Source organism: Orcinus orca, chromosome 15 (genome assembly GCF_937001465.1).
Source record: "Orcinus orca chromosome 15, mOrcOrc1.1, whole genome shotgun sequence".
NCBI lineage: Eukaryota > Metazoa > Chordata > Mammalia > Artiodactyla > Delphinidae > Orcinus > Orcinus orca.
The window spans coordinates 73,220,088-73,234,487 of NC_064573.1; the positions used below are offsets into that span (position 1 = coordinate 73,220,088).

A 14,400-nucleotide genomic window follows, 5' to 3' on the forward strand; every position below is an offset into this window, starting at 1 on the left:
ACTGACAGTCCTTGGATGCTTTTACTTTCAGGCAGGTCTTTCCCTCCTTTTTTTCTCTTGTGGTTTCCCAGTGTGACTCTTGTTAGCCAAAGTCATGAGGACTGTGGCCTCCATCTGCTCCCTCCCTGTCCAGGAAGAGGCCGAATTCCCAGTGCAGAGAGTCAGCAAGGATATGGGCTTCCAGAGAAATTTGTCTTGACCGCCTCAGGAAATGGCTGGAAGCATCTCTCCTTTGTAGATCAGCGACACCATCCCACCAGGGCCTGTGTGGGGAGCTTGGGAAGGACTGGGCCAAGACTTGGGGCTCCTCCCTTACTCAGGAGGTACCAACAGTCAGTCAGGCAGCCCGAGAATTTTGTCTTGCCCCAAACCAAGCAGATGGCTTCCAGACTTGTGAAACTGGGAAGACCAGGGCTGGATGGCATAGATACTTCTAGGGAAGTGAAAGTGTAATTGAGGGTCAACTGGGGGCCACTGGCCCTGGCTCTTTCTTGCCCCCTCTGCCCCTTCTTCTCTGCTCTTGACTATCTCAGATAGTGGTTCCAACTGTGTTCTACAGTGTCATACCCTCCAGATGATACTCGTGACAGATAAGGATCATGAGCTGCCCATCCTTCTTCTGGAGGGTGCTGCCTGGGGTTCTGAGCACCTTCCAGCTCTTTCTGTCCCTCAGGAAAGCATATTGGAACACATGTGGATGGGCTGACAGGCATGAACCCATTTAAGCTTATTTTCAAACAGCGAAAGCAGGGCTTCCCTGGTAGTGCAGTGGTTGAGAGTCCGCCTGCCGATGCAGGGGACGCGGGTTCATGCCCCGGTCCGGGAAGATCCCACATGCCACGGAGCGGCTGGGCCCGTGAGCCATGGCCGCTGAGCCTGCGCGTCCGGAGGCTGTGCTCCGCAACGGGAGAGGCCACAACAGTGAGAGGCCCGCATAACACACACACACACACACACACACACACACACACACACACACACACACATACACACAGAAAAAACAGCTAAAGCAAATAAATAGCAGATGTCCATACTTTATGATCCTTAGCTAAGGACAGGTGGTGGCACACCTCAGGCTGATTGATCGTACATCGTACGAGAGATTCTTTGTCCCTCCCTCAGTTGGCTGTTTGGTGCCTTCAGTGGAGCCTTGACTGCCAGTCTGTCTCCTGATGATTCTCTTGCCACCTCTGCCTGATTCTGGTGGAGGCTGGGGAGCCACTGTGCCCCAGAACGATGGCCCAGGCTCCTCAATCTGTGCAGATAAGAAGAGGGCGGAGGTCAGCGCCTGGGGCAGCCCCATCTTGCATCATGCTGTTTGGATGGGCAACAGGGTGGAAAACACACTTGCAAGTAGACCTACCAGGCAGCAAGTTAGCCTAGAACATGGAGCTCCCCGTGCCACCACTAGGGGCTCATCTGTGGCACAGGGCCCTGCCTGAGGGGCAAAGACAGGAAGGGAGGCCCAGAGCAAGGGCCCAAAAGAGGCCAGGGTGGAGGGGCACCCCAGTGGCCAGCCTTCTTGGACTGCTCGAGGGGCTCTGGAGACTGGTGCTTTGGAAACGGAGAGTGTGGAGAGTGGTGACAGGCAGAATGAGGGACAGCTGCTGACAGCGATGTTCCTCTCCCAGTGGGGTGTCATGGAAAGAACATGGGTGAGCTCTGCAGTCAGACAGAGCTGTCCTCGTTGGGGTGGGGGACTCCGCCAGGCTGCAGAGCGTACTCATCAGACATCTCTGAGCCTCTTTGTCCTGATCTATAAAATGGGGTTGTGAGGCCTGCACGTTTCTCCCCATGCCCCCTTGTCTGAGCTTCTTTCTGGTCACGCGGCCCTGTCTTTACGTTCCTCTGTGGCACTCTGCAGGGCTCAGAGCCTCAGTGGCAGGAGCAAAGGCTGCTCTGCCCTGGGCTTGCTCTGGGAGGTCAGAGACTGAGCTCCTTCTATTGCCGAGATGCCAGCCAGGTTCAATGCCACAGAGCTCTCAGACTGCGGTGACTTCCCAGCAGGTGGCAGAGCTGGCATGGGGCTGGGGGGTGTTGGAGCCCTGTAACTTCTCGCTCTCGCCTCTGTCCTTGCTAGGGAGTGAGTTGGAGGCTTCTGGGCTCAGCTGATGTTCTCTGAGGAGGACTTGGAATGAACCCAAGGAACAGAGGGATGAGGTCAGTGGTTTGCTCAGCAAGGAGGCCCGAGTTAGTGACAGACCTGTCACAGCTCCCAAGATTCCTGGCCGCAGTCCCTGGCTCCGCCTCCTCCCCCTCCCATCCTTAGGGAGATGAAAGTCGGCAATGATGCCATGATGCGATGATGTGGGTTTCTTTCCCCTAGTGTCTCCTTGTGTCACAGCGGGAGGCCTGGGAGGCTCTCCCCAGCCATGGTGGTTTTCGCACACTTTTTCATTGATTACTCACCCTGTGCTCTATGAGCTATCTGAGTAACTAAAGCCCAGAATTGCCACCCAGGCTGGTGAGTGGTGTGGATTTGAACCTGTCCCCCTCTCTACTTGAAGGCCCGTTCTTTCCACTCGGCCACGCTGCCATGCAGGCTGGGATGCCAGGAGGGGTATAGAGAGAGCTATGTGATTGTCCCAGCTCCCAGCGTCACATGGGAAGACAGATCTATGGTATGGACAGGATGGCTTTGTGGGGCTGTTTAAATGTCACCTAAGCCCCCATGTGCATGTACAAAAAAGGTCTCTCTGAAGCCTCAGTTCTTATCTTACAATCATTTGCGTTTTGCACCTGACTCCATAAAGTAGCCTTTTAATTTAAGGCAGTGATTTCAATTTCTTGCTTCTGAGTCAGTTTTTTTTTTGTTTTTTGTTTTTGCTTCTGAGTCAGTTTGATCCTCAGAAGGTGTTCTGGGTTTACCTGTGCCCCTGGCCTCCACGCTCCCCCTGGGGGTGTGGATATCCCTGTAGATGATGGGGGTGGGAGGTATGTTCAGTGCTGTGAATAAAGGCACTTTGCTGGGGAAAGGGAAGAGGGGGCCCAATTTGGCCAGCAAGGCAGGTTGCAGTGAGCGGGCCGAGAAGGTAAGGGCCAGTCGAGGCTGTATTCTGAGATGCTCAAGACCAGAATGCCAACCCCAGGGGTTCCGATCTCGTTCTGTAGGCAGAGAGGGTCATGGTGGCTTGAGTATTCTGACTCTCTTTGGCTTGGCAAACGTCCAGTCACTGTCCGAGAGGCTCATGAGGGTATTCGCGCTGTGGATCTAGCAAGGGGGGAGGAGGTTCCTGCCCTCAGAGGGCAAGCGGTCTAGTGGACGCGCACAGAAGGGGTGAGGTTTCAAGTTCACACTGCTGTCGTCTGCTGCAAGGGTTAGAATGGGGGAGCGCAGGGCAGGCGCTGCCGGCGAGTTCGAGAAGGGGCCGAGCGTGGATTCGGATGCCGGTCTAAGTTGTTGGCTTCCTGTGACAGAAAGGGAGGCAAGTAAAGGGGAGAGGCCCCGTGAAGGAAGAACGGATGGTACTTGGTGACAGTGACATGTGGGGAGCTGGAAGAGGGCCGCAGGATATCACAGGTGCTGTAGGAGAACCGGGGAAGGCCGGCAAGAGAGAGTGCGGTCAGGAAATGGCCTAGCTGCCGGAGATGGGGAAGAACGGACCTGTCCTGTGGCCACCGTGAGCCGTGTTCATTAGTCAGAGCTTGACTGGTCAAGAGGGGGTAAGTAGTGCTATGAAATCCAGAAACATCGGGAAAAGACTACAGCTCATTCCTGGAACAGGCCAACTTTTGAACTTTCTGTTTGGGTCTCTGTAGGGCGGATGACTCACTTCTAAGCCCCTCCTAACCTCTGTTGATGATTAGCAGGGGTGAGAGGCCCCCAGAGCCGCCCTGCTCTGCAACAGACTGACTTGCCACAAAGCCCAGATTGCAGGAATGGATTGGGTGGATTTGGAATAGCTGAGAAAAATTCCAGCCCCTGAGCCGCCTGGGTTCAATGCTGTCTATCTTGTATGTAAATCCACGTTTTACCCTTTGAAGGAACCGGCGGGGTGGGCCTGGAGTTGGACCCTAGACATGACCTTAAAAAAGTCCAGAGTCTCTGGGTGACCCGAGGAGGTGATGAAATCTGACCAATGAAATGCGTCCACTGGGTTCTGGGCCCTCTGGAGGAGGGTGGGGCCCGCTGATCCCGGACCCAGAGATGAGTTATTTACAACAGAAATGAGACTCCGCTGTCCAGTCAGCCTGGACCTGCTGCTGGGCCCATCTTGGGGGGGTGGAGGTGTGCAAAGTATACCTGGGCGGCTTCTCCCACCTGTTGCTGCTTAACCTGCTGGAGCCCCATCAGATGGGGAAGCCGCTGTGGCCCAGGGCCTGGTCACTGGGGGGTCCTGTGTGGGTGCCCAGTGCAGATGGGGCCTGGCACAGTTGGGCTTCTGCCTGGAGCTCGGAGTGACCTCTGGAGTTGCCTTTCCGCCTTTATTCTCTCGTGTCTCTGGTTACCTGTGCTCTGTGACCTTGGGCGCCAGCCAGGCACCCAGTGAAGAGAGCCAACCTGCCTACACACTCATGTTGTGTCAGCCCCTGCAAGGAAGGGCAGACAGGAAACCGCCCTACTAAGGCATGTGGGAAGCCCAGGCAAGAAACGCCTCCTCCAGAGGGCCGCCTCCCACCTCTCGGAGCAGCAGCTTGGAAGACTCCTGGCCGTCTCCCCTGGTTTCCTTTGTGTCACCCCCAGCCCACACTTCCTTCAGGGCTGAGAGTAAAATTGCAGTTCCTGTTGAGTGAGGCATGAGTCAGCGAAGGAGAATGGTGGCTGCGTCTTCATAACCTCCAGGCACTGCTATTAAATATTTAAATGACACTCCAGTATCGATTGTTTCTCCTCCAACCCCTTAGGGACAGCAGTTCGCTGTCTGGGATTCAGATAATAGCAGTATCTTGGATTTAGACAAACTCCGAAGAGCTCCAGAAAGGTTCTGTGTAAATTTCACCGAAAATTATGTTATCTCCTCCTCAGAGCTTGCTATCAGGCATGGGAACAAATTGGGTTCTGCCCGTTTTACAGCTAGAGAAGATGCCCGACCCGATGACAGGCACCCAGCAGGCTGGGCCTGGAATCACAGCATCCTGGCACTGGCAACTTTCTCTGTTCATGGCTCCTTCCCCATCTTCCTCGTCCTCACAGTCCCGCTGTCATTCAGCCATTCATTCTACCTGCAGGGGATATGGCATCAAGCAAGATAGACAGGGCCCCTTAATTCTTGGAGAGGAGGCAGTCGGTTGACAAGAACCCAAATTGGCAGGGGAGGCCCTTCAGGAGATTGAGTTCCTAGTCGGTGTCCAGGCCCTGGGTCCCCGGGCTGGGTAGTACAGAGCAGATCTGGCCTAAATTGTAGATTGGCCCTTACTGGTCACAGATTTGTCTTTCCTCCCAGGACAGTTATCAGGATAAATATACCCAGCTCCCCATTCCTGGGGAGTTACTCACCATGTAAAAGTGCCCTGCTGCCCTGGATTAGATTACCTCTGCTCTAACTGCTCATGTGCTCAGGGCTGGGGGAGGGGGAGACACGCCTTCTCGTCCTGCTCTCCTTCCTAATCTGGAAGAGTCTCAGCAAAGGGGCCGAGATGAGACCATCCCCGTAGAGGGGAGCCGGTCCTGCTGTTTACACAGCTCCTTCCTTAGGAAGGGCCGAGCCCCGCTCACTGCTTATGTACTGAGCTTGGGCAGCTGTAAGGAGGCTGGGCAGCTTCTGCTCTGACACTTGAGGCCACCAAGCCTGCGCAGGTGGTCAGCAGGGGGGCCGAAACCTCTCTTGCCCACAGTTCTGAACCCAGCAAGGTAGGCAGGCTGAAAGGCTGGGTTTCTCCAGGTCCGGTGGGGAAGGGACTCACCAAACTGCTGCTGTCTCTGTTAGAGTCTGGGTCTCACCATAAATGGAGGGAATGGACAGTTGGCCCTGGCCTGGGAAGGCTTGTGCAATGGCAGTCCCTTACGGCTGTGCTGGAGCTCTCAGGGCAGTGTTTGCTACACCTTCCTTCTGCTTCTCAGCTCCCAAGGAAACACCTGCCTGAGCTGCGAAAGCTGAGTTACATTGGCCTGCAGAAAGAAGGTGGGTGAGCTGAGCCTTGTTCTTATTGTGGGCCTCTTCTAGGCTAGGTATCAAGAATATAAGGCATGTCAAGCTGGGGTCTTCCTGGTGGCCAAAGGACCCCACCTCTTTTAGATCGGCCTAGTGCTGGTGTGGCAGGGGAGCCTGTGAACTCTGGGATGGGATGATGCCCCACATGTACCTGCCCCATCATGAAGATCTGCTGGGCAGGCTTCTCCATGGTGACTTTGTTTTCCCCAGAATGGTGCCCCTAACTGACGATCTAGGATTGCAACATCCTTTGCCTTCAGGATGTTGAAGCGCTTTTCTCCTTCCCCTCCAGGGCTAACCATCTCTCTGGGAGGGAACTCCATCTACTGAGCATGTGCTCTATTCCAGGGACTGTGCTAAAGCAGGCACTTTATATCCACTCTCTCATGTAATCCTTACTCCTGTGAGTAAGGTGGTGGAATTCCCATTGGACGGACAGGAAAACCGAGGTACGAGAGCAGTTAAGCAGCTGGACGAGCAGCTTGGCCACAGAGCAGTTTGTGTGACTCAGAATTCCCCTGTGTGAGTTCTAACATCTCGTGTCCTCAGAGCCTGGGAGGGAGAATGAAATCGCTCTGGTAACCGCCCCCCGCCACATTTGAGGGATCCTGGATGGCCCTTTATCTCACTCTCTTTGGCGTCCATCCAGCTCTAGGTCTCTGATCTTGATAGTCTTTATCACATACTAAGAAGTTGCCAGGCTTGGGTAGGAGGAAGCCAGGCTTGTGAAAGAGGCTTGACTTGTCTTTATACTCCAGTTGGGGGTGGAGGTGGAGGTGGTTAGTTGAGTCTCTTTAACTTATTATTGGGCGCCGTGTGTCTGCGGGTCAACCCAGGCCCCCAAGCCTCAGTCTGGCGGAGATCCCCTATGTTGGGGACGTGAGGGGGCCTGGGGCTCCCTCCGTCCTGGGCGCTTGAACTGGTCTGGGAATATGAGGGGCGCAGCTGCAGCATTTGCCCTGGAATGCAGCCCAACTGGCCCCCGAGTCTCCTCCCTCCCAGCGCAGAGAGCCTGGACACCTGAGTCTTAACCCCCTCAGGGCTGCAGAGCCAGCGGCTACCCCCCACCCCCAACCCTGTCCTCAGGATTGTGCTCGGCAGGTGGTTGCTGGGGCCCAGGGAAGGGCCTTTCACCTTGTCCTGGCCCCGTGCGCTGTGCCCACCCACCCGCTTGCTCCTGGGCAGCCTCTCAGTGGAAGCCACAACCCCTCTGAGTGGCTGCTTAGGTGCAGCCGCTGGGCACTAGAAGCTAGGGCATGTATCTGTCTCTTGTGTCACTCTTGAGTCACGCCTTCAGATGACGTGTGCTGCAGGCACGGCCCAGAGGCTTGGCCCCCCGGCGTCGTTGTGCGCCTCCTCACAGCCTGCTCCGTCCCTCCAGCTCAGTCAGGCATTCCCTGGCACTGAAACTTTCCCGGTGCACCCATGGCCGGCTGGGGGCTCCCGGGTCTTCCCCGGCTCTAAAATTCCGTGATTGCGAGAGGTTACCTTCGGTTACTCCCCGTGGCGGAGAGCGGACGGGCCAATAGCTCCCTCTGGCGGGCAGCGGAGGACGGTCTGCACCCCTTCGCTGCCAGGGCGCAACAAGCTGGTTGCCTCTGGTGGACTGGAAACTTTGCATTAACTCCCCCATTCCCAGTTTCGAAAGGAGAACTCTCCCTCTCCACACATACACTGGATAGGCTCCCAGAGACCTGGGCTTTCCCTCTTCTCGGATGAAAGTGACAGAGCCTGCATCCGCTGGTCTGGAGAGGCAAAACGCCTGCAGAATCTAGGGTGATTTCCTCCAGCAAGGGGCTGGGAAGCCCCAGAGAGAGCTCTTTCCCCAGGGTGACTAGGGTGGTCCTAGTTGCTCTGACTTGTTCCGGTGGTCTCAGGCCTGGACCCAGAAGCTTAGTGGAGCGACGCTGAGGAAGTCTGAGGCCTTCCTTAGGCTGAATGAGTGAGCCCTGACTGCTTACTGCTTCTGTGTGTATGGAAGCCATCCTCCAAACATGGGGGAGAGAGGGTGTGTTCCAGCGGCACCATTTTCTCTGACACCTTCTTCGGGGTATGTGTAGAAGGAATCCTGAGCCTGCCCCTAGGGTATTCAGAGCTGGCACCAGGCAGTAACTATAGCTGAAAACTGGGGACCTTCCCCCCACCCCCGCCCCCACTGTGGACTGCAAGTGGACTCCATCTGCCACCTCTGTTCACTCAGGCCGGGGAGGAGTTTGCTGAGCTTGCAAGGAGACTTTGGCCCATCACCATTTTGCAGCCTTTGGGGAGAGAGCAGGCCTCGGCACCCATAGGAATCCAAAGTAGAGGCCAGCGAGTACTCCTCCGTGCCTCCTGTATTCCTGGCTCTCCCCTGAGGCGCTTGTGAGGGGTTTGGTGGGACAGTGGCACCAAGTCCTGTCTATCACAGAGCAAAGACCAAGGATGGAGAGAGAGGAGGAAGCTACACCGCAGAACCGGTGGCTGTGCACGTCCTAACTCTCACTCAGACACAAGTTTGGACAGTGGTGTGCCTCCGCTCTCTGACATCCACAAATGTTTCACTCTGTTTTTGGGGTGTTTTAAAAAAGATTTATTATTTATTTTATTCATTTTTGGCTGTGTCGGATCTTAGTTGAGGCATGCGGGATCTTTCGTTGCGGCGCGCGGGCTTCTCTCTAGTTGCGGCACGCGGGTTTTCTCTTTCTAGTTGTGGCGCGCAGACTCCAGGGCGCGTGGGCTCTGTAGTTTGCGGCACGTGGGCTCTCTAGTTGAGGCGCACAAACTGAGTAGTTGTGGCACGTGGGCTTAATTGCCCTGCGGCATGTGGGATCTTAGTTCCCTGACCAGGGATTGAACCCACGTCCCCTGCATTGTAAGGTGGATTCTCTACCACTGGACCACCAGGGAAGTCCCCAAATGTTTTCCTTTGAATGTTACTTTATTACTTTGCTTTTGCTTTTCTCTTCAAGGTTGCCCTTTTCTTGTCTTGCCCAGATCCTACCCATAGAGGACTTAGGAGAAGTCAGCACTTTGCAACCCAACCTGACCTCCTTGGAGGAAAATCTTTTTCTGAATTTCACAAAGCACCTGAGGTGTGGTGTTTGCAGCTTCCCGTGTACTATAGCATCTCCTATCCCATATAAAGCTCACGCCAGTGCTGTGAGGTGGGGAGCTAAGTGATTTGCTCTGTGGCTGTGGGTAGTGTAGATAGAGGAGCTGGGACTGAACTCAGGTCTGGCTTGACTCCACAGATCTTTTTTCTCCATCCCCCAGGACTGGTCCTTTTGACCAACAGATGTATCTGTGTTGAAAAGAGCCTGTTTAAATCATAAACCAGAATCCATCCGTGAACCAATAAGCCAGGCTTGCAGTCAGGTCATGAGTGAGATGGGAGAAGGTGTTTGGTGCAGAGGCTGGTGGTGTCCCTGGCTCAGAAGGTTTGACAAGGAAGCTTAACCATCTGTCTTCTATTGAGTGGAGCCCGAGAGACCCGAGTTCAGGTCCCAGCGGTGTCACTTCAGCCAGCTCAGGCAGTGTGATGTGCCTCTGCCTCTCTGAACCTCAGTTTTGCCATCTGTGCTAGTGGTATCGTGAGGAGAAAGAGAGGTGACACAGGTGAAACTCCTGGCACGTGGTGGGCATTCAGGCATGGCAGCTGCCCTTGTTACCCCTACTGGACTTGCACTTGTTGGGGGCTGGCTCTGCCCATGATGGAGAAGGAGGGACCCCACCCCTCCTGCTGGCTTGGGCCCAGAGGAAGCCAGGACGCCTTGTGAAGCCAAGGCAGCAGGTGTGGCTGTGGAGAGGCCACTGGGATTGGCCCTGGACACTGGTTCCTTTTCCACTGTTACCTAGACACACAGACTCCCTCTAGTTCCGGTTTGCTAGAGATAGGAAGTCAGACTTCTTCCAAAGGACCTGGAGGAGTCGGGGGCTGCAGGAACTGACCTTCCTTGGAAGTCAGAGACATCCCAGGCCTTGGAACGAGCTTCTGATCAGCTGGGTAGGAGCCTGGGGTAGGTGCTGCCAGCCTTGGGGGTAGGACATCAGGGCACGTAGCTGGGAGGTGTGGGCCCACAGACCCAGGCCCTGGGTGAGGCCCTTGCTTCTTACTTCCTTTGAGCAGGGGTGGGGTTGGGGACAGGGCCACCAGGAAGGATCAGACTGGCAGCTCTCGGAGCTTGGGCCCCGTCATTCAGGAAGTTGTACTGTTTAAATCTGGCACCATCTTGTGATCACAGCAGCCTCTTGCAGGGCAGATTTTTGGGGTTTGGGGCCTCTGAGGAGTCAGTCCTGTCACTTACCGGCTTTGTTATTTGGGGCCAGTCCCACCACCTCTTGAAGCCGGTTTCCCCGTCTGTAAAGGGAGGGTGAGAATTCCAACTTCATGGGGTATTAGGAGGATTAACTGAGACCACGTATGCAACGTGCCCAACACAGTGCCTGTTACTAGTAAACGGCCATGATCCAGCCATTGCTTTCTGGTGATTATTATCACAAGGGCCAGGGACCGAGTTCCCCCACTGCAGCAGGCCAGCAGTGGGGGGAGAGTGAACTAGTTGGTGACACAGCAGGAACGAGGGCATGGCATGTGGGGCCAGGCTGTGGGGCTGTTGAGGGTCCCAGGAGGGCAGGATCAGCAGCTCCTGCCCCCACCCCTCCAGCTATACCCTTCTTGTCTGGGGACTGGGGAGATGCAGGGCCCCCTGTGGGCTGCCTAGTGCCAGGGTAATGGAAGCTTGCACTTGAGGGCTGATTCGGCTCCCTTGCTGCTGTTAAAAGCAGAATAGTGGGGCCCTGGAGCCTCTGGGGCCAGGCTGCTTGCCAGGCTTCCGCAGAAACAGCCTACAGAGCAGTCCTGCCCCTCTCTGCTGACGGGGGCGGGGGGTGGGGGCGGGAACGCTGCACCAGCCTTGTCCCTCACACTTCTCACAGCAGCCCCGAGGCTCTCAGGAGGAGCTTGGAGCCTGAGGTTCGACTTCTACCTGGTCAGGAGGGCGGGTACCACGCCAGGGGCCCCTCCAGGCTGGGGGCTGAGCGGGCTTAAGCTCTTGGAAATTAAGTGGGACCTGGCAGTGCCCAGGCCCCTCCCCGTGACGTGGGGCCACTCCCACCCATTCTCTCCGCCTTGCCCTGCGGAGTCAGAGTGCGGGTTCCAGGCAGGTACTTCTGACTCCCGGCTGGCCAGCCAGCCAGCTGCACAGCCCTGTTGGAAGGGAACGCAGATGCCCGGCTCCCAGAGGTAGGAGAGCCCTCAGGGCGGCCCCAGGAACCTCCAGAGCACCTTCTTCGTGGCTGGGGAGAAGAGCTTTGGGAGCTGTTCTTAGCCAGGCTGGTCTGGGCTGGTACCTTCCTGACCTGAGGCTAGTCATTTCTCCCATGGGCGGGGCAGGTGCTCAGAAGTCATTAACTCTTGGGTGTAGGCAGGGAGGGCGCTGCCACTTGAGACTTCGTCCCCAGGATCCATTTTCTTACCCGCTCCCCACGCCTTCTCTCTGCAGACGCCCTGCTGGCAGACTTGGAGTCCACGACCTCCCACATCTCCAAACGGCCTGTGTTCTTGTCTGAGGAGACCCCCTACTCGTACCCAACAGGAAACCACACATACCAGGAGATTGCCGTGCCACCCCCTGTCCCTCCACCCCCGTCCAGCGAGGCCCTCAATGGCACGGTCCTTGACCCCTTAGACCAGTGGCAGCCCAGCACCTCCCGATTCATCCACCAGCAGGTAAGGTGGGGACAGGGCCTCGGAAGTCAGCTTCAGGGCACAAGGAGCTTGTCTGGCAGTGGCTCGGGGAGCCAGCGATCAGGGAAGTAGGGAGAAGAGGCGGGAAGCGTCTGGCTCTCCCCACCCGCCGCCGCCACGTGAGGGGGCAGTGACCAAGTGTTAATCACCTGTCTCCTGGTCAGAGTGTGGAAACTCCCTGGTGAGACTGGCTGTGAGCAGGAGCCTTCCGGGGGTGACTCGGGCTGTTCCTTTTCCTCCCCGGGGAGGCTCTGAGCACTGTCCTTCCTGCAGCCTCCATCCCCGTCCCCCGTGTACGGCTCCAGTGCTAAAACTTCCAGTGCCTCCAACCCCCAGGACGGCGTCGGCCTTCCGTGTCCCCGAGCTGGCGAGGAAGAGCACGTGTACAGGTACTGCCCAACTCCTCCCCCTGCTTGGGAATCCTGCGCATTGACGGGCAGAGGCCACTGAGGCCAGGGACAGGCACGGCACAGCGCTGGATGGGAGGGGGATTCTGCCTCAAGGGTCACTGGGTTAGACGGCAGAAGGCCTCTCACCTGGCCCGGTGGCCTTATCTGCCATCACCGTGCAGCAGCTGGGCTGGCTCTCACATTGCCCTGCGTTGAGGAAGGTTCAAGAACTGAAGCAAGACTTCCTTCCTCCCCTCTTCTTGCCACATCACTTCCCCGCTCTCCGTCCTCTGGCCGGTGGAGACGCTGTATCCCCTCTGCCTTATTCTCCTTGAGGATTTGGGGGCCACCAGAGCTGGGGAGCGTCTCTCACCAAGGTCTTCCCTTTGCCTCTCAAAGCTTCCCCAACAAGCAGAAGTCGGCCGAGCCTTCACCCACCGTCATGAGCTCCTCCTTGGGCAGCAACCTTTCTGAACTCGACCGCCTGCTGCTGGAGCTGAACGCCGTGCAGCATAACCCCCCAGGCTACCCTGCAGGTAGGACTAGGGCAGGCCCACCAGGCCCACCTGCTGGCCTCTGGATCCCTGCAGGGCTCAGGGCTGAGCACCTTTTCTCTTCCCTTATCCCAAGATGAGGCCAACTCAAGCCCCCCACTGCCTGGGGCTCTGAGCCCCCACTACGGCATCCCGGAGAATAACAGCCCGTTGGGGGGCAAAGCTGGGCCACTGACCAAAGAGAAGCCCAAGCGGAACGGAGGCCGGGGCCTGGAGGACGTGCGGCCCAGCGTGGAGAGTCTCTTGGATGAGCTGGAGAGCTCCGTGCCCAGCCCCGTGTGAGTCTCCACTGGGCCCTCCCAGGCAGGGGAAGGTCTCGCCCAGCCCGTCCCATGCTCCAGGGTCTGCCGTCTCATCCCCAGTGTCACCCGTTCCCTCTGAAGTGCCTGTTGTTTGCCAGGCCCTGCACCAGGCCTTGGGGGATGGTGACGAGTCACGCAGACACCATGCCTGCCTTCAACGAGCCACTATCCATCAGGAAGGACAGACACTGTGCACGCTGAGGGCACCCATAGCCCAGCAGCTGTCAGCACAGGCTTTGGAGCCACACAGTAGGGTTCACATCTTGGCTGTGCACTTACTAAGTGTTGTCTCTCAAGCCTTTGTTTTCCCATCTGTAGAATGGGATAAGGGGAAATGGGATAAGGGGAATAAGACCACCTACCTCAGTAGGGGTGAGACCCAATAACACACATAAAGCACGTGCACACAGGACCCATGGTAAGTGTCTACCGAGTCTTAGCTCTCCTTGGTGTTACTGTGTTGTTGGAACAACTTCACATGTACGTGCAGTGTTGTGGAGGATACACAGGATGCTGGGGCTTGTTGAACGGGCAGGCTTGGACTTGGTCTTCTTGGAAAGAAGTGCCGTTTGAGCTGACCTTGCCTCTCTGCCATCAGCTCACCTCAGTGCTCTGTCTTGCTGGCTGACAGCAGCCCCTCCCAACAATGGGTTCCCAGGAGAGACTGGGAGCTGGTGGGCTTCCCTGGGGTTGGGAGTGGCAGGACCCCAGTGTCAGAGCTGAGTTGTTGATCCCCTGGGGAGGGGAGGGACATGCTGGGGGTGCACGGGCTGGCCTCTGGGGTCCCCGCTGATGCCATGCCTGCGTACAGCCCCGCCATCACTGTGAACCAGGGCGAGATGAGCAGCCCCCAGCGAGTCACCTCCAGCCAGCAGCAGACACGCATCTCCGCCTCTTCTGCCACCAGGGAGCTGGATGAGCTGATGGCCTCGCTGTCGGATTTTAAGGTGCCCTGAGGTCCCTCTTCCCTGCCCTGGCCCCTCAGAACCCCCATCCTTCCCCTCCTGTACCTCAGCATGAGTAGCTTGAACTTGGCCCCTGTGTGTTTGGGTGCCTCGCCCTGAGCCTGGGACCCCGCAGGCGGTGCCCTGGCCTTGCCAGGATATGGGGGAGGGAGGGCCAGGCTGGCCACGTGGGGACTGAGCTGCCTCTCAGCCTGTGAAGGCAGGACGTGCTCAGCAGGACATTCCTTCCTCCCTGGGTGCTCTCAGCTCCCAGCCACCCAGGCGAGGGATCAGGAGGCTGGGACAAAGGACCCTGTGTCGATGGCTGCTCTTGGTAGGGGAGGGGGTGCTCTGCTGGGCCTTGTGGGATCCTATTCTGAGAGGTCATTTGCCC

General features: G+C 57.0%; 1 protein-coding gene across 8 annotated transcripts in view; it reads left to right on the top strand.

Annotated features, from left to right (window-relative positions):
• Window positions 1-14,400, top strand: part of PXN (paxillin) — a 45,013-nt gene that overhangs the window by 21,367 nt on the left and 9,246 nt on the right. For 6 of the 8 annotated variants that reach the window (XM_033408738.2, XM_033408739.2, XM_049698617.1 and 3 more), the window contains exons 2-6: window positions 11,573-11,799; window positions 12,091-12,206; window positions 12,606-12,742; window positions 12,837-13,038; window positions 13,874-14,009. In XM_033408738.2, the coding sequence (XP_033264629.1) occupies window positions 11,573-11,799; window positions 12,091-12,206; window positions 12,606-12,742; window positions 12,837-13,038; window positions 13,874-14,009 (818 nt within the window). Of the gene's footprint in view, window positions 1-9,978; window positions 10,088-11,179; window positions 11,314-11,572; window positions 11,800-12,090; window positions 12,207-12,605; window positions 12,743-12,836; window positions 13,039-13,873; window positions 14,010-14,400 lie in introns of those variants that run through there. The other 2 variants (XM_033408741.2, XM_033408740.2) reach the window with 2 other exon arrangements.